This window comes from Gallus gallus, chromosome 14 (genome assembly GCF_016699485.2).
Source record: "Gallus gallus isolate bGalGal1 chromosome 14, bGalGal1.mat.broiler.GRCg7b, whole genome shotgun sequence".
Classification (NCBI taxonomy): domain Eukaryota; kingdom Metazoa; phylum Chordata; class Aves; order Galliformes; family Phasianidae; genus Gallus; species Gallus gallus.
The window spans coordinates 849,078-872,978 of NC_052545.1; the positions used below are offsets into that span (position 1 = coordinate 849,078).

At 43.5% G+C, this 23,901-nt stretch overlaps 1 protein-coding gene and 1 long non-coding RNA gene across 17 annotated transcripts; one reads left to right on the forward strand and one right to left on the reverse strand.

Annotated features, from left to right (window-relative positions):
• Positions 1-52: 52 nt before the first annotated feature.
• Positions 53-23,883, reverse strand: PLA2G10 (phospholipase A2 group X). 16 transcript variants are annotated; one of them, XM_046900586.1, is made up of 8 exons: positions 22,978-23,552; positions 20,753-21,403; positions 18,888-19,009; positions 17,191-17,352; positions 8,603-16,078; positions 4,430-4,595; positions 1,989-2,095; positions 60-394 (listed from the first exon to the last, which is right to left on the reverse strand). In XM_046900586.1, exons 5-8 carry the CDS (start codon positions 8,655-8,657, stop codon positions 249-251), a joined length of 474 nt encoding a protein of 157 aa, XP_046756542.1. In that variant the 5' UTR covers positions 8,658-16,078; positions 17,191-17,352; positions 18,888-19,009; positions 20,753-21,403; positions 22,978-23,552; the 3' UTR covers positions 60-248. The 16 variants fall into 16 exon arrangements, with proteins under 16 accessions (NP_001171686.2, XP_046756542.1, XP_046756537.1 ...); XM_046900581.1 differs by having other exon boundaries at positions 20,306-23,552; XM_046900582.1 differs by having other exon boundaries at positions 8,603-10,655; positions 12,075-12,592; positions 18,888-23,552.
• LOC107054574 lies at positions 13,622-22,497 on the forward strand. The gene is made up of 2 exons (XR_003077736.3): positions 13,622-20,943; positions 21,104-22,497. It is a non-coding gene; the product is annotated as an uncharacterized LOC107054574 (long non-coding RNA).
• Positions 23,884-23,901: the final 18 nt, after the last annotated feature.

The window sequence follows — 23,901 nt, forward strand, 5'->3', positions numbered from 1 at the left end:
TAAATACTAAAGAAGAATTGGAGCTTTAGTAAAGGAAAGCTTACACCAAATTACTGAACTTGGTTTTAGTCCATGTATTGTAGAAAGTAAATAAGAAGAGAAGTGTTTACTTTGGCCATTCTAAGGCAGAGGAGCAGCAGGAGGGAAGGACAAGAAAGAGAAATCATTTCCTGTCGCTACTGTCACAAAAGCCGTCTTTCCAGATTTTAAATAAGTACAAAGTTTTCATAGGGGCTGATGTTGTGTATTTAATATCTACACAAAGGTTGAACCTCACCACACATCATATCTGGCCACAGGAGGTACTTGGTATGGTAGGGAGCTTTAGAAAAACATTTGGCAGCTTCACGATCACATTCACATGCCATTTTTTGACATTTGTCTTCTAGTGATTCTGAAAGAAAACAAAATAGGTTTGATTCTAGTTTGAAGTAGTAATAATAAAAATAGCAAATGAAAGTACAATTACAACCTCCCATTCCATATTTGCCATATAGTGTTCATTACCTTTTATAGAACAATGGTAATGTTTCGTTTTTCTGTTGTAGTTGAAATGCAATAGGAACTGTACTAAGCTTTAGTAATGCAGTTCTTTCATGTATTAGAAATTCTTTTGTATTTAGACTGAGCTCCATGCAAGGACATCTCAGCAATAGAGGATATATAAGCATGGTTTGCTTTAGCAAAAAATCTTTAGTGCTTTTCAAAAGGAGCTCTGATAACCACTTTCTCTTTGGAAAGCAGTAAGTAACCCTCCTGCATGCCCTTTTGGGGCAGAAATCAGGAAGAAATGTTCCATTTCACATACACTTTGATCTGTTACAGAATATAGCATTAAAAATTATGTATGTGAAATAAGGGATGCAAAAATGATCCATTTTCAGCTTAAATCCCACCTCCCCTTGCTTACTGCTACTCCCTCTTTATTAGGGAATTCAGTAAGAAATTAAGGTGTGTTTGTGATAAAACTCATCTCTGGCCACATTTGTTTTATAATTTAGTATTGGAACTTAGCAGATTTCGTGGTGTGATTAGTTTCTTCTAGCATCAGTGTTTCTTGTTGGCATGAGCAGTTTCCTCTACAGTAGTATGTTTTAGTTTTATTGGGCATACTCAGACACGTGGTTTCTTTTTTCCCTGCAACAGTCTGTAAGCTGAAAAATCCTTGGTCACGTTTTGTCCAAGTGTTTCCCAATTTGAAAGCTTACCTGAATCCGTGCTTGAGATTTGTCTAGGAGCAGAACAAGCATTCAGTTCTGTGACAAATGAACTCATGTTCCACTGCAAAGCAGAACTGTTTTGAACATATATATGCTGATGCTGTAACTAGCTATGGGATGATTGTCTCAACAGCATAAGTAGCACAAATAACAGCATAAATAAAACATTGAGATGAATGAAGAACCTTTTTTTGTTGTTATTACTCAAAACTTAGCTTGCTTCATTTTACCTTTGTTTCTTGAGAGCGCTCTTATTGTCTTGGCCAGTATTTTAAATGTTATCAGCTTCTGGACTGAAATAGGTGCAAAACCTTCACAGTTACAGACAGCTTTACTGTAACTTGACTGTTAATCAGATAGGATTGGAGCAGAGGAGGAAATTAGCAAGTAGAGGGTCTGTGTGATTTAGGGTGTGGTGTAACATGGGCTCCCTCATACACATCAGCTGTCTTTCAGCTGGAGTGAAAAGGTGGCCAGCATCGTTTCTGTTTTGTTGGTTTGGATTTTTATTGTTTTTGAAAAAGTAATGAAAACTTGTAGATTGGAGTTTTGGTTGTGTATCAGCAAATGGCAATTTAGAAGAAGTAATGGGATTCAGTTGGCTTTCAGAGTCATACTTTCTGGAAACAGCCTATCCTGGCAAAGAAGTCAGAAATGGAGGAAAGGCAAAGTAAGGATTTGCAGTTAGTTAATGAATGTCTTTCTGTGATGTCCCTGAGACAGCTGGTACAAGTCAAACTGAACTCACAACCAGAACTGTCCACTCACCACATACAGCAGTGTTGTCCTCGCATTCCCAGTGGTAACTTTCTATCTTGGGGTGACAGCCTGCTTGCTCTGCCTTACCATAGCAACAGTCGTGGTTAAAGCAGCACCTGGGAATAACAGAAATGGGCTTGCCTTAATGCACGTTGTGGTGATTTACAGTCACATCATGTGGATGGTTTTGACTGGCATGTTTCTATAGGTTATAGGAATAAAATAATCCATGCGGCCGTGCAGTTACCTACTCAGGAATCAAAACGTGATAACTGTTTAATAGGTGCAATAAAGAACACTTTTGCCTGTATTATGATTGAAGATGAGAAGTGTCTGCTGCATGTGGAACTCGTTGAACTTCCCCTGCATTTTCATCCATAAGAATCTAAAGTGTTTTCAGTTTTCAACACAGTAACTTCTTAAAAGGGCAAGCCCTTTCTCTAGCATCTCTCTAGGTGATGATTAAACACCAGAATAGTTTGCCAGATAATAACTGCTTTATTTTTCTTCCAATTATTGATGTTATTGTAACAGTTGCTAACAGCGGATGAGAAAACCTGTTAGGCCATAGCATATCATCTGAGATGTCTTGCTGCAAACCAACTGCTCTTTTTGACTCACTGGAAGAACAGGATGTATCACTGAGCTCTTTGTGTTCAGTCATTCCATTTCCGCCTAAAAGCATCATATTACTGCAGGCATGTGATGTTTAGGTGGTGTTCAGCTTGCCTGAGGAACTTGTCTGCAATAGAGCTCGCAGCACTGACTTTTTCCCACTTGCAATTTCTGTTTTTTTTTCCCATGCTTTTTAAATGATTACAAGTCTTCACCAGTCTTCATTTAAACATTTGAGCTGAACAGTTGAGCAGCACAATGCCTGTGAAGTAGCTCAGTACATCCATTTTAGGTGTAGGAATAAGTCTTCCAAAGAAAACGAACCAAAAATCTGCACTCAGAGTGTTGGTAGCAGGACTAACAGAAATGAACCAGGAATTAGGGCTGCTTTTGCCACAGCTTCGTGCCAGTCTTCATGTGTTTACAAAAAAATAGTAGTCTACAAGAACATGTTTTTATTTTTTAGAATAACTTTTAAGCCTTTAAAGGATAGAATATACGTTTCTGGATTTTTAGATGTTGTCTTATAAAAGCAATAGAAAAAGCACTTGTCTCCATGTGCAAGTTTACAAGGGATACATTTAAATGGCAGAACTATTATTATGTGAATAATTTACTTGTTTGCAGACCTAATTCTGAATGTAAGAGTCCACAGTATGGCTTATAACTTTAAGAAATATTTGATGAGTGTTCGATGCTACATGCTAATTAGCACTGCTCCTGATCAAATGCAGAAGCACAGTAAATATGCTTGATTCTAGCTTGTTCTTAATGTCATGTAGCTGCTAAAGCCCAGTGCATAAATAACATGCTTTGCTCTGGGAAGAACCTTCTTGTTACCATGGGACTTCTGTAATGTGAAAATCAGATCTACAAGGCAAGACTGGCAAAATGCAGATGCTTCATTGTTATCTTTAGATATGTAAGTGATGACCAAGAACTACCAATTGACCCTTCTTTTCCTATGTGTTCCCAGCCACTAAAGTAGCAGCCTCAAAAACTGTCTTTAAAATAATTGTGTTTATACCAAAGGCTTGAAATTCATAGGCAAAGACTAAAAGTGTGAGATCTGACAACAACTACTCTGTGCAAAAGCTTCAGATATTGGCTTTCCGTATGTTCTGCTGTAATGGTAAACATCAGGTGTTTCCCTTTTGATTTACAGTGTTACCTGTCTGTTAAGTGGGAACTTAAGGCGTAGTGTGTGGTGAGGAGGTGCATCATTGTAATGGTGAATTTGACAATGTAAACCCTTATGTAACTGTTGTAACCAGGAAATCATCTTCCTGTCAGCTAATGTTCAATTATAAATTAAATTGATGCCAGTCAGTGCAGTGAGATTTAGTACTATATATGAGGACTGTTTTTAATGCTCATTTTAGTAAGAACTTGTTATTACTTTTACTCAAATGTTATTTTCACCAGGTTGAATTTTGCACAATTTTGTGTCTTACTTTGAATACTAATACAGTCAGGTGAGCAGAACTAAAATCAAAAGATTTTTCCAGTGACTTTTTTTTTTAATAGATTGAATCTTCGATCTTTTAAAACTTCTCCAAGAAGTCTTTAGTTCTTCAGCTCTTGGCCAGGCAGCAACAGCTAGGAAACCGTGTTGTACTGTGAGGCCAGTGTTAGCACAGTAAGTTTCAGTTGAAGGCTCACGTAGATCTACGCTAATGCCATTTTAATGCTTCACAGTTTCTTAGCACTCTGAATTGTGTTTAAGCTCAGTTCCCTCATTGATATTAACTAAGCCTAACTGATACTTCAGTCTTCTTACTTTAGCATCTGCAAGCATTCAGCACTTTGCTACCCAGATAAATAGTTCTGCTTACCAGTCCACTCTGTCCTTGGGCCATCCCCTTCCTCCCAGGCCGCAGTAGCATCCGTAACGTAGGTAGGCAAAAGGAGACCGCCCTGTAGTGCATCTAATGGCTCCAGCTAATTCAAGAATTCCTCTTCGGTTCCTAACATGAGCTTCCCCCAAGGTGCCTCTATAAACTGTGGAAGAAAAACTGTTTACTTTGTATTGGATGAAATACTCAGACACAGTCTTTTTATTTTTCTCTTATAACTTTGATAATGAATGTCAGGACTTCAAAGACTGTTCTGGAGTCTCTGTAGTCCTGTTGTGGATACCTGGTCACGTCTACTTCCTTTGCAGCTCTGAAATAACACGTTTCAGCTCTGGGGAGTAGAAGGGTACATTTGGGGCATAACCAAACTGTTATTTCTACAACAGCACTGCTGGAGTTACTTTCACACTCAGTGCATTCCCAGACAGGAAAAAAAAAAAACTACGGAGAGGCTGTAGCGCTACGAATGGAACAGCTTGCACTCCTGAGCATCTGGGGAAATGTGTCTGGAGTTGTGTTGTGGCCGAAGGAACCACGACAGTGGTTGATGGCAAAGCTGGGCCTGCTTGAGTGATAGTCGTAACTCTGAGGAAACCCCTGAAGGACGTGAAGAATTTACAGAGTGTACCAGTTCCTGGGCACTGGGGAAAGAAGACGTAGGAGGGATAGGAAATGGGAAGAGGAAGGCAAGACTTCGCAAATTCTATTCCTGGTCGCATCAGGAGGTCACATCTCTAAAGTTTGCCAACTTTGGAGAAATCCCAATCCCTTATTTAAATGCAGGTAAGGTGGAAGCAGTGAACTGTCTTCTCCCTGGGGACCTCAAGTATAATTCCTTGAAGTGTGCCATGTAAGCTAAAGGAAAGGAAACAGACTTGTTACTCTTGCAATTTCTTTACATTAGAGTTCCTAGTCATCCAGGTGCAAACCAAGGCTGCGCAGTACCAGATGCTCTGAATATGACTGAAGGGAAAGTCTGTTGCAAGAGCGCTGTGACCTGAGTATAACAGAAGCCATGAAGGAGACTCCTGGAACCCACAGGTTATCAGCATGGTAAGTGTTGCACGAAAGTATTAGCGGCCTAAAAGCATTTCCAAAATATTTTATCAGAACTTCCATGGGATAAAATCAAAGAATTGAAAAGTGACGTGACATACTTGTATATTTCCATATAGTTTATGATTAAGGTGCATTTTAAAGATTTGTTTTTACAGTGGTTGCTCATTTATTTTCAGGACAGGAATATTCCTGTAGGTTTGATTGTGCATTCCTGAAAAAGCAGTCATACTTTTACTAGGCCAATAGTGGGTAACTCATATTTTTAAGTGTGGAATGGATCTTCATTCTCTATGAGTTTTCTTTTTGTTGTGCAAATTGTGTGCAGCTGTATTGGAGACAATATCGTGGCTGAGGAAAAAGGGAGGGAACCAGACTGGGTTTAATTTGGTGGCTTAATGATTTATATGAGAAATTACGTATGCATTGCTTTGATATCTGGGGGTGACAGGAAATAAGTACAAGTGAGTGTACGAAGATACTCTACAGCTGAGTCTAGTCCTGTTAGAGCTTTCAAAATGATTGTAATGTTTAATTCCTGTGATCATCCTGTATCTGGAATTGCGAGTGCCTTTGCTAAAATTTCAGCTGACAAGAGAGAGCTTTAGAGATGGGTGTTTGGAGAGGAGGGTGAAAACCAAACCAGCCCCAAAGCCCTGGTGAGGTCAGTCCGTCAGCAAAGCCCTGTGTAAATGGGTGCCAGGCACCCGCTTTACAAGTGAAGGTCAAAGGGAAAACAAATGCTTACCAATCCCAGCATTACTCCATGCACTGCTTCTATCGCCATGTGCTGTTTGACAAACTCTGTAGCTGTCTTTGTGATTTTAATAACTAAGTCACAGAGATTAGATGCTATGCGATGGCTTTCTGAAGTGTGAAATTAAGTAAACAGTAAATGCAGCCTGAGAGGAAGAAGCACCAAGTAATCCTGTTATGTTTGTGTTGCGCTTGACTTCAAATCTGTGATTTTTGTTGCCCAAATTGGAGTCCTGCCATGCTTGGAGTTTAAACTTCATTGTACTCTTCTGGATTGCTGCCTATGAAAGTGCTCGGGAGCTGGGACTGTGCTGTACATTATCTTGCACAGACATGATAATTGTGACATGATATTTTCTGCCACACCTTCCTATATAATTTTTCCTGGCTTTCTGGCCACCTACTTTGCAATAATATTTAAAGCAAAACCTAAAAAACAAACAAAAAACCCCCAAAAAACAACAACAAAAAAAACCAGCAGTCCCTTAAAGGTCTCAAAGCTTTTCAGATAGTATATTTTTGTTGAGGTACAGAGATTACTTAAACTGTGATACATAGCTGCATTAATCATTGGCATCCTGTACAGTCTGTGTGGATTTTACAAGAAATTCTAAGCTATTCTATCAAAGACGGAGGCCACAGAAACATTTTTGATGTGAAATATATTTAAGATTACCTATATGATGTTTTCTTGGTAAGGTCATAGCATTCCAGTAGTTCAGAGCTTGAAAACTAGGAGTGAGCGGTTTTTCCGATGCACCTCAGATCCTGCCAGGAGTGGGTGCCCTCAAACTGTGCGCATTACCACTTTTTTCTTTTTCTGGCGTAGATTTGTCCACTGGTTTCATAAGCCCTCAGGAACGGCCTTTCTCACCTCATCTCATTGCCCGGACTACTGCCATACACAACTACAGCTTTTATAGAAGTAGCAAACTTCTTTGGACAGATAAGTTTGCTTGGTACTGCGGCACAAGCATTGAGAAAGAGGTGAATTACCTTTCCCTCCTTGCTCTCTGCCTACAGAACGGGTGAGCGTGAAGCCTGACTCAGAGCCATCAGGCTGAAGGCAGGCTGTCTCTGTAATGATCACTCCAGGCTGCCACAAGCAGTGAAACAGTCTTTCATTGCTTCCCTTGATGCTCTTACTGAGGTTTGGACTGAGCAAGGGTTGAAGGCTTGGAGGAGGAACAAAGTGCAGAAGGAATAACAGGGGCACGCTGAGGTCAGGAAGTAGAACTGGGGCAGTGAGCCTAGTGGGACCTTCTGCTGGCCCCATTATGTGAGCACCTTCCCTTGGTCTTTAATCCTGTGATTGCTCTTTTTTCCTCCCCCCAGTCCCTGCTCAGCTCTGTAGAGAGGACCCACTGCAGGAATGAGTAGGGACACGTGAAGAAGTGCAGGAAGGCAAAAGAGAATCTCTTAAAGCAGCTGAGTGCTATTCTGGAAAAGTGGCTTTTATCCTAGAGGTGCAGCAGGTCTGTTCAGTCGCACGCACTGCCTGTGTAGCTCTGTAGCCATGCCCGGTGCTCCTGGGGTGCGGTGCCGAGCGGGCACAGTCAGAGCCGGGCTTTGCCACGCTCTGTGTCGTGGAGTAGTGGTAAAGAACAGCGGGTTCTTTTGTGTCACCGCAGGAACCCGAGATTAGTGGATGCTTGTCTGTGCATTAACTGCTTAGAAAGGAGGGTATAGCTCCACAGAAGCATGGAAGGAATACATATAGTCAGGTGCTGCACTGATGAATACCTCAGAAAATCTATGAGGAAATGAACTGTTAACTATTACAACTGCGCTCTAATACGCTTGAATAAACAGGACACCTGTTTAATAAGCAGGAGCCAAAAAATTAAATATTTGCCAAGTGAGTAGTCCGTGAGGGTAAGGCGGGAGGCAGGGGTCCTTTAATTACGGACCCACCCGTACCTTATTCATTGCGCCCGACTCGCTCTGAGGGAGCGGCCCTGCCGTGCTGCGCTGCTGTGAGCGATGCCTACGGAGCGGCCCGGCCCGGCACGGCGCGTTTCGGCGCCTCGGCTGGCGAGCAGGCGGCTGCCCTACGTGCAGGCTGCAGTCTGGTTGGAGATACTGAACTTGTAATATTCGCTCACGATCGATAAAGTTTAAGAGTTAGGGGAGGTCAAGCAAAGGGACCTCCAGCGCGGCAGCTCCGTGCCCCCGGGAGCGGAGAGCTGGGCGCGCTGCTCTCCTGGCCGCGCCGGGCGCTCGGGCAGCGGGCCGGCCGCTGCTCGGGAGGGAAGGTGCGCCCTCGCCGCGTCTCTCCGAGGGCTGCCCGGTCCGCCCCAGTCCCCACCCCCGCCTCGGCTCCCGGGAAGCGGCACTCACCGGCGGCGAGCAGCAGCAGCACGAGCGGCAGCGGGGCCGGGCGGCGGGGCTCCATGCGCAGCGCGGCGGGCGGGCGGGCGGGGATGCGGCTCCGGGCAGCGCTGCCGCACTCTGCGAGCGCCGTGTGGGTGTGAGCCGGCTATAAAGGGCTGCTCCTGCCCCGGGTCGGCTCCCCGCAGCCGGGGCCGCGGACCGCGCTCTGTCCGTCCCGCCAGAAGGGAGGGGCTGCGGCTGCGGTCCCGGGGCGCCGTGCCGGACGCTCGGCGGGGAGCTCGGCCGGCGGTGACGCTCCGCATCGGTCCGCTCTGGCGCTGCAGCGCTGGGACGCAGTGCCGGAGCGGCGCGGTTGCTCAGCGCTGGAGGAGCGGGGCTGCTCCCCCGGCCGGGCTGCGAGGAGAGGAACTTGGAGCCTTCCCGGCCACACAGCCTTATCCCGGAGGGATCTTCTGCTGTGGTTTTTGTGGGTTTTTTTTTGGGGGGGGGTTGTTTGTTTGTTTGTTTGTTTCCCAGTCATATAATTTTTAGGTCTCTTTCCCCTTTTTCCCTTCCTAAGTCTTCAATTATTTTTGAAAAATGCACAGCTGGATACCATCTTCCCACCGTGGTGTCATTGCCCCTCTCAGTACACAATGCCACTTCTATACAACTTCTCTTCATTGTTGTGTTGCAGTTCTTTCATCAGACCTTTCGTAACTGCTGTGTTCCATGCCGATGCTCCCTGCAGTCCAAGCCCTCTCTATGCTGGGGCTTTGTTTCGGTGATGGCTTTCTCTCCTGTGGCATTGGCACCCTTTGGGATAGGAACACCACTGGGGATAAACTTAAAATTAGAGAGAAAGACAGAGATTTCTTTCTTTCAATGGGCTTAACAAGAAACTGTTCTTGGTCATCTTACTATTAGAAAGCAGCCTAAAGGTTGTTTATTTGTTTGGTTTTGTAGTGAACAGTATTTTCATCAAAGACATAGAATATTTTTGCGTATGCATACTGAAGAATAATTCTTTTGCCTTAAAATAATCTGATTTCTCTTTTTGGATAACATACCTCTTTCATCAGAAGTGGAAATCATATGTGGTCTGATTTCAGAAGACAAGAAGCATGCACAGACGGATCGGGTTTGTTTTTGTTACGCTGCCATCAGTCCGTGCTCTGAGATGTGTTTGTATTGGCACACAAGTTGGTGTAGCGTGGGGCAGATGGTGAGGCACCCCGGCTGCGGGCGGGATATCGGTGTGCCTTTGTGCAACTGCGTGCAGAATACCAGCACTTCTATGGCAGCCCAGGCAAAGCTGTGTGCTGTACTTGAAGAAGTAGACGCAGTCGCGGTGTGAACCTTGCAGACCAGAAGAAAGCCTGGTTTCCAGCCTGAGAGCTTGTACTGAGCGAAGGGATGGCGGGTGGTGGCTCGGGATGCTGTGCTGTGGTTTGCTGGCAGCTCGCAGCACGGCCGCTCCTGATGGATGCCGCCGCTGTGTGCCCATCTCTGCAGTGGTACCAGCGCTGTGGAGCGCAGCTCCTGCTGTGTTTCCCGGGGGAGGTGGGCTCGTGTGTCAGAACTGCCATCTCTGGCAAACATGACTGTTGTCGGTGGTCTGGAAAAGGTGTTGCTAATGCTCAAGTCAGAACAAAATCCATCGGTTTGGGATAGAATTGATTTATTTTTGAGATTTTGTCGCTACTGCCATCAAATGGGTCAAAGCAATTTTCTTATTACTCATGGAGTCACACCGCTAATTGCTGTTACACTGTTTTTATATTGTCACTTGTACATTATTTGTTTACTGACTCTTCCGGTCAATAAGTCACACCTATTACAGTGTTTTAATAGCTCTCAACAGCAGTTTAGTGAAACTTCCAGTTGAACAGTGTCCCATCCAGCATACCATCGGATATGACAATAAGAACAGTATCCGAGGGAGCAACGTGGATTGTCCGGTATGTTTGCCCTTCAGGAGGCAGGGTGCAATGTGCTGCTGTTGGGTTACTGCAGCTGACAAGGATTTTTCATCTAAGCTGGCTAATTCTTGTCTACGTACCACATGCGTGTTATCCAACTGTCACAAACAACAAACGGACAAATGATTAACGTTTAGGGGAGGTGGTATGTGCAGAAATTGTACATAGAGCAGTCAATAAATAAGGCGCTGCTGTAATACTTCTTCAAGTAACTGCTGAATGCTTTCTATATAAACAGTTTGAATGGAAAGAGAGCCATCCTGCTGGTATTCTGCAGCCCTGGGAAATGTTCTTCTAGAACAGGAGAGAGATCGACAGCGTGCTATTGGGGTTCCACAGCTTCTCTTTCTGTAGAGACCACAGAAGCTGATTTAGTGTGATGGTGCAGAATCTTTGAGGCTACTGGTGGTGATCGTGTCTGTGAGCGCCTTTTCTACTCCTCTGTCATTATATGTGCTACCCAACATGTCATCTTTGATTTAGAAAAACATTGTTCTCTGAGGGAAGGGCAGTAATCTTAAAATCACTGCTAAAAATCACATGAGACCGACATGCTCAGACTGCAGCTGCTGCTGTCAGAAAGCAGACGAAGATGCAGTGTGATATTATGTGATGAAGTAAGGAGCGTAAGTCAGGAGTTCCATTTCATGTGAACTGTGATAAAAGTTAAAAGGAGAACATCTCAGGAAAGTGGGGCAAAAAAAATCTCATAAAAGGAAACAGTTTAGTTCAAGGAACTGGGTTGCCGAGTTAATTGCCATGTTGTATAGCTAAGAAAAAACGCTACAGACATTTGAAGTTTATGCATGAGCCTTCACAGTCCCTTTAAACTTTTAAATAATACTTAAACACTGCAAATGCTATATCCACATTTTCTGGTGATCCTTCTTTCTGAAGCACCCGGTGACTGATGTAAGCTATATGTCACAGGTGATGCGTGCTTTCTTACTCATGAATTCTTACTTTATGTGAACTGGAGCTGTGTGAGGGTGGGAGAAGCATTTGCTTTTCAAATATCCTTAACCAAGGTTGCATGTGCTCAGTGGTAGTTTTACTTACGTTGTTTTGAACAGTGATTCTGAGAATGGTGTAATGGTATATCTGTGCTGACTGAATGGCTGCAAAGGTGTATTTCTCTAGCAACAGAATTGGTTCCGCTAACACTTCTTATTTAGTAAAAGCAGTTGTTTTAACTGAGAAATTAAAAAGCATTGACCGTAGTCGAGGTTGGCGCGCATGTATGTGTGTGTCTGTATAGACAGACTCATCACTTAGCTATGATGACGATCTCTAGTACTGATGATGATTGTAGTATCAGGGTGTGTAGGTATATAAGATAAGTTCTACAAAATCAGGGTTCTATGTTAAGCATGTTATGATTACTCTGTATGACATATTTCCTACTCCAGCGGATTACTGAACTAAGCAAACTGAACTAAGAAAGAACGGTGGAAGAAATTACTTTCCCCATTGTTAGAGATGGAAATGGAAGCAGGGTGATTTGCTTATGGTCTTACATGAGGACTGTGACAGAGCCGGGGAACCACACTTTGATGTCCAGTATCCCAGCTTAACTCCCAAATTGGGTTCTGTGGCACCAGCTCCTGGAGGAAATCTGGTGAAGAAAAAATATTCCTCGCTGTGAAGGTATCAGAATCATTAAATCTGAAGAGCTGATTCCCAGCAGCAAGTCAATGAACTGTGTATGATTGCTGTATGTGGCAACTGTCTCCAAGTTACGTTTTCTTAAACATTGCATTGGGACAAAGGTTTGGCCTACACCCCTTACAAGTGTCTGTTCCTTCAGATACCGAATGCCCCAATAGTACACAATCAACCTTTTCACCATCATCTTCACTGAAAGAACAGTCTTATTCCAGAATTTGTTTGGGAATGTTCAGCCTCTGTTTCCACTTCTTAGAAGTTTGGCTGACTTCTCTTTCATCTTGCCCTCCTCTGTTCTTTTTCACAGCCAATGCTTCCTGTTTACCAATGTTTTCTTCAGCTCGTGTTGTTGGGGATGTCATTCCATAAACTGTAAGAGTTATAAAGCATAATTTGGAGAGAGAGACTCATGTGAAAGATCAGAAAATGTTCCACTTAACCAGTTTGTGATGCTTCTTGGTGCTATCTCATAAATCCACTTCTGGCATACAGAACAAAATCCAGTTTCAATTTAAGATTGTACCAGTCTATGGTATAACCTGGAGTGTCTTTGGAAAAGTAAGCTTCTGAGTACAAGGAGAGAATTTTGGGAACCATGTCTCTAGGCCTGTCCTTGACATGGTCTTTGGTAGTGATGTTGTGCCTGTTCCATAGCAATGCTGTGCTAGTGCAGAGCTGCACATAACAGACAGCTGTGTGCTAGAAAGGTTGTTATTACATAAATGTTCTTGAAACTGGCTTACAGTTATAGTGTGTGCAGAGGAGCTAAATGACTCCTACAGCATTCTTTTTTACATCAGGCTTTCTTTCCGATTTGGTTTGGTTCTGTTCCAGATTCTGCTCTCTCCTCAACTATAATGGCTACCAGCAAAAAGTCCATCCCGTGCCTTCCATCACCCAGGCAAAGAACAGACTGCAAGTGTGTTCTTGGAGCACCATGTACACATTGATGCAAAACGGTCTTTTTTTATGATATGGAAATATCATCTGTCTTTGAGCAAAGCCACAAACTAGCAGATTCTGGTGAAGGAATCTATAAATAACTTCTGACTTTCTTAGCTCTTAAGTTTTGACACCCATCCATGCGTTCCAGAGGATTTACTACGTGCTGTAAGTCAAGTTCTGTGTTACAGCATTTGCACCCAGAAGAGAACCAGGCCTGCTTCTCGTGGATCCTAGGGCTACTCTTGATTTTTATACCTCGATAGGAAGAGATAAAGCAATGCAACTCTTCCATTTATTTTTGTAAAACACACATTCTAGCATATCACTGGAAGGATGTTTGACTTGCTTTCTTTTATAGGGGTTACATCAACCTCGGTTCCTGCAATGGCTGCTGTAATGACCAGGATGATGGGATCAAGTGAACTCTCACCAAGTTTGTGGGCGATAGCAAATTGGGGGGAGTGGCTGATACACTGGAGGGCAGGGCTGCTGTGCAGATGGACCTGGTCAGACTGGAAAAATGAGCTGTCAGGGACCTCATGAAGTTCAGCAGACACAGAGCCCTGTACCTGGGCTGACACAACCCTATGTGGCACGACAGGTTGGGAACTGTCTAGAGAGCAGCTTAGTAGAAGACACAGGGGTCACAGCAGACAAGTCAACTGCGTGGCCTTGCAAGCAAATGTGTCCAGCTGCACGCTGGGCTGAATAGAGCCAATAGGTTTGGAAGAAAATCATTTTTCCCATCTATTTGGCACCCATGAGACTACATCTGGAATACTGTCTATAGTTTTGGACTTGTAGAAGACACATGTTCGTCTACTAAAACAAGATTAGCGAAGGCCACTGGAGGGCTCAGGGAGAGAGAAGTTGATGGAGATGGGTTTGGTTAGCATTAAAGATGATGATGGCAAGCAGGTTGTAGAGAAGGTAGAGCTTGGTTCTCCCTAGAGGTGAACAATAGGCAAATGGTAATAAGCTGCAACATGGAAAATCTAATAAATGAAATCTATATATCTATTTATATCTAATAAATATATCTATATGTCACATATAGATATATATATATATAGAGAGAGAGAGAGATATAGATATAGGCTCCTTAATATATCTATAGATGTACATATGTGTACATCTCAGCTGGAGATAGCCTAAAGCAACCTGCTCTAATGGGGCCTGCCTTGAACAGAAAGCCATACTACAGAAGTGCAGAAGCCCCTTGCTACTTACGGACATGTTTCTATGAACTCATGATGTGAAATCAGATAGCTTTGAACTAGCAGTTCCACCTTACCACGGAAAGAGACTCTTATAACACTTAGATTTGCCAAAAGTTTTTTCATGAAATGATGCCCAGCGAGCAGGGAAGGCAGTATGTCTGTTCTATTGCAATAAGAAATGCACTGAAAATTAGTTTTGCGCATATCAAGAACTATGCTATACAAAGGATAAATAATATGTGCTGATTTCAAAGAGACCTGGCACTCTCTTTGCCTTCTTTTATTGTTTGCATTGCTTTACCATCAACAGAAGCAGGATCCTCTTCATAAAGAACTGATTTTCTACCTTTATAATTCACTGTTCTGAAATTCAATTTCCGTGCGTTTGTCCTTATTGCCCTTATTCAAATATTCTTCCAGTTCTGTTGTATTCTTACTGAGATGGGAGAAAACTGCAGAACTGTACACAGTAGTCAAGATGAAGGTAGCCTTTAGACTAAAAGAGACTGTGTAGACTATATTCTATTGGAAGGGACTAGATACAAATACACCTACTATCACTTTGTGCAACCCTCAGAAGAAAGGTAAGCACAAAGAAGCCCTTGTCTGTTCCAGCCTACAGTATCATAAACTCTTCCTTAGTTGTAGGAAAGAAGTGTTCTTAAGCCTAACCTTCTAATTTTCTACTTCTTTTTGGAATTCTTTAATGCCATATGAATGTTTTAATACTGCACTACTTATTTCCTCTCTCAGAAAGAAGAGCTAAAACCTTATTAGTTTATGGTCCACATACTCCCTAGGAAGGATTTGTGAGGAACAGATTATCATTGCTTTGCTTCCAAGTCTTATTCAGAAGGGAGGATCAAGGGGAGACATGCACAAATATAATTATGTAGCAATTCTAACTCATATTTATTCTGTACAATACCATACTGAGGTTTTTTTGTTTGGATTTTCTTTCTGATAGCCACCAAGGAAAATAACTGTATTAAGCAGACTTAAAATGTAAAGCAAAGTTGTTAATTATCTGTAATGATTTCATCTCTGATCCTAAAGAAGGGAGTGCACCTTCCTCTGACCAGAAATAATATAAGCATTAAATGACCACTTTTGTTCATATAAAGAGAAAAATATTTTTAATCATAGCATATATATTACAGTTTTCTGTCATCGGCATAATGAGCTGATTACCCCACAACTGGGAGAACTGGAATTAGGTGGGTGCCTTTATGATCAACCTTTCTGCAGGCTGAAGGAAGAGGAGGAGCCGCAGGAGCCCTAATTTTGTGTTAAATACTGGACTTTGGGAGTGATGTGAGGGCACCAAGAAGGATGATCCCTTAGGGAAGGGTCACCATCAAACCAGAAGTGATTTCTTATTGGTAAACTTTCTTTTTTTTTCCTGTTCTTTTAATGTTGTGCTTCACTAAATCATCACTGTCTTGGCCTCTGCTCATCTTCTTCTTTCACTTATTTGTCTTTTATTCAAAGAGTTGAGGGTTAGATTGTCTCATCTGGCTTCTATGCCGTAGGTCCTGAAATTGCTTGTACAGGCTCAAGTAATTCATTTGAGCAAGGCATGTTTCGTATCTGCCTGGAGCCTGCAATTAAGCATGGAGTCACGCAGCTTTAGAAGATAAGGGACTTCCTGTTCTGTTAGCAGAAGAACCCTTGTAGCCCTTTTTTCCTACCTGGAAAAAGAAGTTGAATGCAGAGTATGCTGTGACTGAGCTGCAGTTAGATGGGAGTGCGCACGCCCAAAGCTGGTCAAATTTTGGTAGTGAAGATTAAAATTTAACCAACGCAGCATTCTTCCCCCCCCCCCCCCCCCCCCCCCCCCGCAAGGACAAAAAATGATCAATTCATTACAATATTTGTTAAAGTAACCTGGGGAGCATTTCGGAAGAGAAAAGAATGACGATAAACTCAATACTAAACCATTTGAGCTGACAGGCAGAAAAGCTTCAGGCTTGAAAACATGCAAATAAAATACAAATGGTATTTACTGTTAGTTCATTACTGTTCGCAGTTAAACCTGGGCATCCCTATTACATCTAAAAGGTAACAAAGGAAAATACAAACAAAGCCTCACTATCTAAAACTGGAAATTCAACAGTTTACAGAATAAAGTAAATTTTAATATAAACAATCCCTGGAATAGTTGTGTAGGTTTAAAGACAAGCGGTTCAACTTGACAAATGTCAGTACTGAGACACAGGACAACTGGAGCTCCATACAAAGCTGGAGGCAAGGTGGAGGGAACATCCGTCCACTGCCACACTTACAGTGCATTAAAGTGGGCTACGGCAGCTCATTCTACTGCTATTAATAATGCTGCACTTTAAGAGACTTTAACAAAGCTGACATGCCTGAAGTATATACATATAGCGAAATCTCAGACGGCAGACAACATTTCCTGTCAAAATAGCTTCCAACAACGATTTAGCATAATTATATATGTTCTGCACTGAGGTTTGGAAGAATGTTAACTCTCCTGTTAATTTAAAACCTTTTGTATGCAGTCAGTGGGTGGAGTGCCACATTTTAGAGTACCATTTTCCAGTTTAAAATGAAACCAATGAAACTAAACAACAAACCACTGCAAACACGACAAAGAAAAAACAGCCATCTAACGCTTGTTTTGTTTGGGTCTTGGGGCATACAAGCTTAAAACCCAGATTTTGTGGAATTATGAGTGGTTAGAAACACAAAAGAGGCTTTATAACACGAAGGAAAAGAACACAAAATTAATGTAAATATGGTTAGCACAAAGATATGAGAGACAAGAGAACAGCAATGTTACCTAAAAGCACTGCTCCAAGACTTCAGGTATGCTGCATCTCCTTGCTGAGTGCACACTACCCACATGCACTGCTGCTGTTGGGAAAGGTTTTGCTCCTCCGTCACAGCCGTTATTTGTAACTGCCTGTTAATGTGGATTCTCTTCCACACCACAAAATGAGAACTTTGTGAAATTAAATAGATTATGTTAGGTAATTTTTATGGGACTCTTACCACTTCTTTAACTGCATATATTTAGGAGTAATTTGTGTATACCTACATGCTTATGATATGGCTTGCAGCAGAAGCTATTAAATTGAGCAGCGGTAGCACCATAACTTACACTTGCTTCCCAGAACTCCTGAGCAGGACGCTGGGGACTACGGGCCCTTTCAGATGAGTGAAAAAATGAGCCGACATTATTTTCCCAGATAGGAATGAAGGGTGAATGCTACAAGTGCATTCTATCTGGAAAGTGTGTGAATATGTTTGGGGAGGGTGGGGAGACTTATCTGCCTGCTCTCTGAAAAAGCTGTGTTTCAAACCCTTTATTTCAATAACAGTGTTAAGGAAAAAGGAAAAACACACCATCACTTTGATGCCTAGCATTATGAGAACAGAAGTAAGCCCAAGCAAGCTAGGCCAAATGCACCAGCAAAGTATATTCCCTTTTGTCATTTTCTGTCCCAAAGTACTTTCTCTGAAAGGATCCAGTCCAGTCTGGCTGCTCCTTATTTAAAGTTTTTCAGTTTTTCAGAGCGACTGTTATTTCCCAAAGCACCTTCTGTTTCGCTGTGGTTTAGGTAACAGATTATTAAAACAATTGTGCTTATCATTGTGTTCTCTAATGTGAAATGGAGTGAAGTAAATGAAAAAGTAAATGCTATTTTTCAGGACTTGGAACGTGTCACTGGAGAATCTGAAGTCCTTGTACGTGTTTTTATACTCAGCTTGAAAATACTTTGCCATTTTTACTAGTGCAAGCCTGAGTCTTGGATGGCTTCTTGAACTTTTTGGAATAATCATGACTGCTAAAATCAGCTGACGAATAGCTGCTTATACTGTCAGCAGGAACTGAGATACTGGTCTATAGCTGGGCATTATGATGGCTGGATCTGTATGTGGAGGGCCTGAGCTTCCTCTGTAGCATAAGGAAAAAGTCAGAGATCCGTAAGACCAAAGTAATGACTGAGGACCAGCTGTGATTAAGTAAGGCAATGCCGTGTAGCATTTAGCCATTCAGACCTAAGCCTGTAAAGAAGCAGGCTGTTCCAATGTGTTAATAGCTTTCAGGATATGAGAGAGACAGTTTAGAGTATTTGAAGACACTTAACCTACTTAGCTCACCTAGGAAATGGATAATCTCATTGCCAGCCTTAAAGAGGTTTTACCCAACTGTTGCCTCTACCCTTTGTGTTGAAAATGTGCAAAGAATTAGACTTTCTTTTTTAGTGACAGAAACGTAGCCAGCAACAGCCTAGCTTGTGACTAGGAGCTTGTACCTCCCCCATCTTCTTTATGGGCAAATTTAAACTGCATATATAAGCTGTGATTGATAGAAAAGAGATTGAGCAGTCTTATCGGTTACACTATAGTTCTCTAGTATTAAGCATCTGTTGTTGTTAACCCCAAAGTACAAAGCCAAGAAAACAGACAGGACCAGTAGAGACAGCGAATGGCACAGAAGCATCAAGCTTCGACTGCACCTAGACCACGTACCGTCCCTTCAGTGAGGCACCTCCGGAGGCCTGCGCTAACAGCGGCTGCAGAGGTGTTCTCTGCCTGCAGAAGGAAGCCATCTGACACACCTTACATCATTACATTAATCTGCACAGCCAGAGCTACAAAAAAGAAAACGATAAAGTTCAGACCTGTTGTAAACAGCTGAAGCTCATGATAATGGGTTTGCTCATTACGTCAGCGATGTAAACATCGTATTAGCAAGCAGGTCAGAAAATGGGTGTAATTTTCCTCAGCTTAGTTTCCAGTGTGCCTTTGTAATGTACGGACAAGTAAGACAATATTATAGAGAAAGTAGGAAGTAACAAAATAAACAGCTAAATTAAGTGGGCCGATATCAGTACCTTTAAGCTTTCTTAGCCACAATAGATAATAAAGTAGGAAACATTTGGATGTTTTTTCTTTTAGGAAAATTGTAACAAATAATTATAATAATGTTAACAAGGAAAAATTTAAAGCTGCTCAAAAAGAAGAGAGTTGACAAATTCATACCTTTATGATGTGCTTCCCACCTACCCTTGAAGTTTCTTGATCTGTACATAAATTTATCTCATTTTTCAAGGTGCTGTTGGTGACTATTTCCTTGAGCAGTTAAAACATATATTCATGTCTGACCCAAATTGACTGTTCTTATGGGTGTTTAAACAAATCTTTTTTGAAATTCCCTGTTTTAATTATCGAGGAAAAGAGATTTCTTCCCAAAATACACACGGGGTTGGAATAACCCTGTATTTGCAAATGACTGCTTATGGAAAGAGCACAATGTCATTATACCTAAATATGACAGAATTCTGGGTCTGGAAAAGAAGCAAGGACTATTTACAAGACAGCAAAACCAAAACACCTTAAGGGAACGCATTCCGGGAATTATCTTCACGTATCACTAACTTATTTCGGTCAGAAGTTCCTGGGAACTGTAATCCCAATGTCAGAAGGTGTCTGATAAGGGCTTTGGATGCTGCAGATAGAGCAGTGCTCTGAAACAAACGTACTCCCACCTATCCAACACCACCATTGGCAGCAATGTAACTCTCCTGCTCAGGGGGTTCTGAGCCGATTTACTTTTCAACATTTGAGTTATAAAAATGAGTCTGCTATTGCTTTGTTTCCTCTTCTGAACCATTCTATGGAACTTAAGATAAGTCCCTTTGCCTGTTTTGTTTTATCAGCTTAGCAGGAAAAAAAAATGAAGTCTGACCCTACTTTTGAAAGCGAGCTGCACCAATGCCTTCATTCCTATTTCCTGTAAGTCCCAATTCTGTATTAGTTCATCACTTTATTTAATCCAAAAAAGGAACTCTGTGATTATTTTGATAATTAAGCACTCAGTCACCAATCGTAGGTTATTATATTATTTAAAAGCCATAGCTTACGTTAACACCAAGGAATGCACTGACTTGTAAGTATAGCAGTGAAGGGGAGATTCTTCTGGCTTTGTAACTACTGCTCAAAAATCTACAGTGTTCTCAGGCTGCAGCCTGAGTCTGTTTTGTCTGAAGAGAGACACAAAGGCTTGGAGGACGCTGGCAGCCACTGTCACAGCAGTAAGGGTACATTTCAGCGACTGCATCTCAGAGCGCAGTCGGGGTGCTTCGGGGTGCAGGATTCAGTTCTCTAGCTTAAAGACTTCACGGAATACCCAAGTGATGGCTCAGCAACTCCAGCACCCACCGAAATTTCAGCCAGGAAAAAAAATATAAAATCACAATTAGATTCACCTGAAGCTAATTACAAAGACATGATAGAATTGCAAAAAGCATCAGGATGGAAAACAAATATTACTTAATAATGGTGACAATCATACAGGATTTTGATCTTGCTTACAGAGAATGATTCAAGATTACCTGGTTAGGTAGGGGAAAAATGCCCATGCTGACCTTTTGCTTTTGTTCTCAGGTTAGCTTCAGTCAACAAACCTATTGCTCTAACTGCTGTGTCGGCACAGCAGCCACTGAGCTTCTTCAGCACATCTATCTCCCGTTCCACACGTGTTCTGACACCATACCAATGAAGTTCAGAGCCATCTCAGGCTAACGTGAGTAACGAATGCGAGTAAAACAATGTTTAGATTGATCTTTAGAATGTGCCTAGTAAAGTATCAAATGGTCTCTGTTGTTTCCATCACAGCACCACACACTGCCGCTCCTGCAGCACAAGCTGCTGTCTAACTCTCCTTTTTCTCTTGCTCTTTTCAGATGTCTGTTCCAGTGGAGCGGTGACAATTTCAGGACACTGTTCCAAGTGCATTTTTTTCTGTTGTCAGTGCAGCTGTTTGCATGGCTGTGAGATAAACCAGACCAGGGATTCCTTCCATTGAAACACAGCCACTGGTTTGCCCGTGTATCAATTCTATTTTACCATACACCCAGATGAATTTGTGCACTCACAAGAAGAGGGCAACAGAGGTGTAGGAACATGAGAAGTGTATATGATGGAGAAGCTGCACCACCACTTCTGTTGCTGAATTCCAACTGTGGCCTAAAAAAATCCCATTTCTGAAACAAAAAGAAGTTGGTTTTGCTGTCACCACGGTTAGTTTGAATTTAACATAAAAGCAACAAAAAAGAATTGCTCCGTTTTCAAGGCACCCTGCAAATAATGGGACATGGTAACAACAACCTGCTGCTCAGGTTCTATCTGCCAAGACTTTATAGGAACTTTTATCAGAGAAAATTCTCCTAACTACATGGCATCTGAATTTAAAATGTAGAATGTATGACAACAAAGACAACAAAAACTAAAGATGACATTACCCTGGGATTTTTAAATAAGCACTTCAGAAACAACAACAAAGATGAGTGTAATGACTCGTACTGTGATCTCCCCACAGCCTGCCCTGTAATTCCTTTCTTGGTCTATTTTTCAGCTCGAAAGACTGTTCTGTTTCTTTAGTTTATTTTCAGCCAGGTTCTTGGTCAGCCTTGTGAAGGCACCTAAAATACACGTTTCTGACTCACAATTCTACTACAGTGCTTAAGCTGGTCAAGAACACCGAGTTGCTCCGAAGCACAGAAAAGCTCTGTAACTTCTCGTTACGCCTCGGATGTGAGGTTTTTCTGTTTCTGTCGAGTATTATTTACCTACATTGTTTGTTCAAAATCATCAGTACAAATAGCAATGAAACGTCTCTTAAAGCAGGCCTGGAGAAGACAAGAGTTTTAGCTCCCCAAGGCAGCACCAAGGTGTCCTAGCGGACTGCAATGACGTTCCAGCCAGGTACTGAGGGCTCTACTTATTGATACCAAAAGGCATTGTTTCTAAATTCCCTGAAAAGGACATTTTAATCTCTCTCACAAGCAACAACAATCAAGTTCTGTTTTTCATCTCAGTGTAATTCCATCAGCAATCGAATCTGTCAAAAATAGTAAGTTTATGTAGGCTGCCATAAATGAAATGGGATCAGGTTACGTAACAGGAGCAGCGATCACCTGTTAGCTCGTGACAGTGAGTTAGCTCAGCATGGTTGAAGTGTAACTACTAGGCTGCTCTGCGGAGTAGCTAATTACTGAATCGTACGAATAATTTAAGCAGATGAAGGAAGATAACAGCGTTACCACTTACAGCCTAATTAATAGAAAAGCTGAAAGTATTATTTCCACAAAAAGTGTACTTTTGGTCAGACATTTGTCGTATGTTGCCACGTTCTCAGGGTGCTCTGCACACCGACAGCGGGACTCCCCAGGAGCTGTGGCAGCGCCAAGCTGTGTGCTGCTCAGCTGCTTCACAGGGACAATTCGTTACCAAATCTGAACAGTTTGTTCAGCAATCTCTTCTAGCACATCGGCTTTGTTCCCTAAGGATTCGACAGGCCGGGTATTCTCATAGCCTCTTTTATCTTTAACTTCACCTGGTGTCATTTTCGGGCGCGCTTCTGCCACCCTCAGCCCAGCGGCGGGGCTCGCACCGCGCTGTGGTAGCGGCAACACAGCGATCAGCCACCAGGACTGATGCTGCCAGCCGAGAGCTGAGCACGGCTCTGCTGCTCGGGACGAGGATGACAAAGTGTTTGCTTTCCTACGCCGCTCAGCGTGCAAACAAAGGCAGCGCGGAACGGACCAACCTTACTTACCGCGTCAGGCCCGGCCCGCGACCGGGCTGAGACCGCCGCACCGCGCACGCTTCGCTTGTTTGCTTCTCCCACCGTCCTTCAGTCCCTGCGGTAAAACCACAACCCCGGCTTTGCGTCGGCGCAAACGGGCCTCTTCAGGACCTCCATTCCATACACACGTACTGAACTAACGGTTCAGCGTCCGACCGCCGCCTCTCCCGCCTGGCTGAGGCACCGCGCCGCCCGCAGTGCCCGCGGATGCCACAGTGCCGATGCCCGGCAGAGCAGAGCGGCGCAGCGCAGCGCGGGCCGCGCCCCCCCTCGCCCCCCGCCCGCTCACGTTACGCGGCAGAAGAGGTTTCGTAAGAACGTCTTGTCGGGCTCCGGCACGAACGGGTAGAAGGTAGAACGAGTCCTCGACTTCGCGCTCATCCCGGACGAGCAACGCAGACGCCCTCGGACCATCCCGGTGCCCGCGAAGGGAGAAAGCCAGTAAGCGGGCACGCCGCCTTGCCGGGCGGCTCACCGACCCCCAGCCCGCACCTGGACGCGGTACCCGCCTTGCCCGCTCGGCTCACAGCGCATGCGCGGTACCCACGCGCGGCGGCGCGCGCGCAGAACAAACGGCGGCTCGCGCGCCGTCACGCACAGTGACGTTTCCCGAGCGCCGGAGCGGAAGGACGGCGTCACTGGGCGCGAGGGCTCCCGAGCGGCGCCGCGGGTCGCCTTCTTACGTCAAGCTGCATCCGGGAGAACCGAGGGGAGGCTTAAAGGCCCCGGCGTTGTCCCGCCAAGAGCTCTTATTCCGGGCAGCGGCAGCTGTCGCGCCTCGCCCGCGGCGCGGGAGTGTCCGCGCAGCCCTGGACACGCAAAGGCTCGGGGCCGGGCTGCGCCGTGCCGACAGCCGAGAGCAGAAAGCGGCGGGAGGCCGCTAAGCGTTCGGCC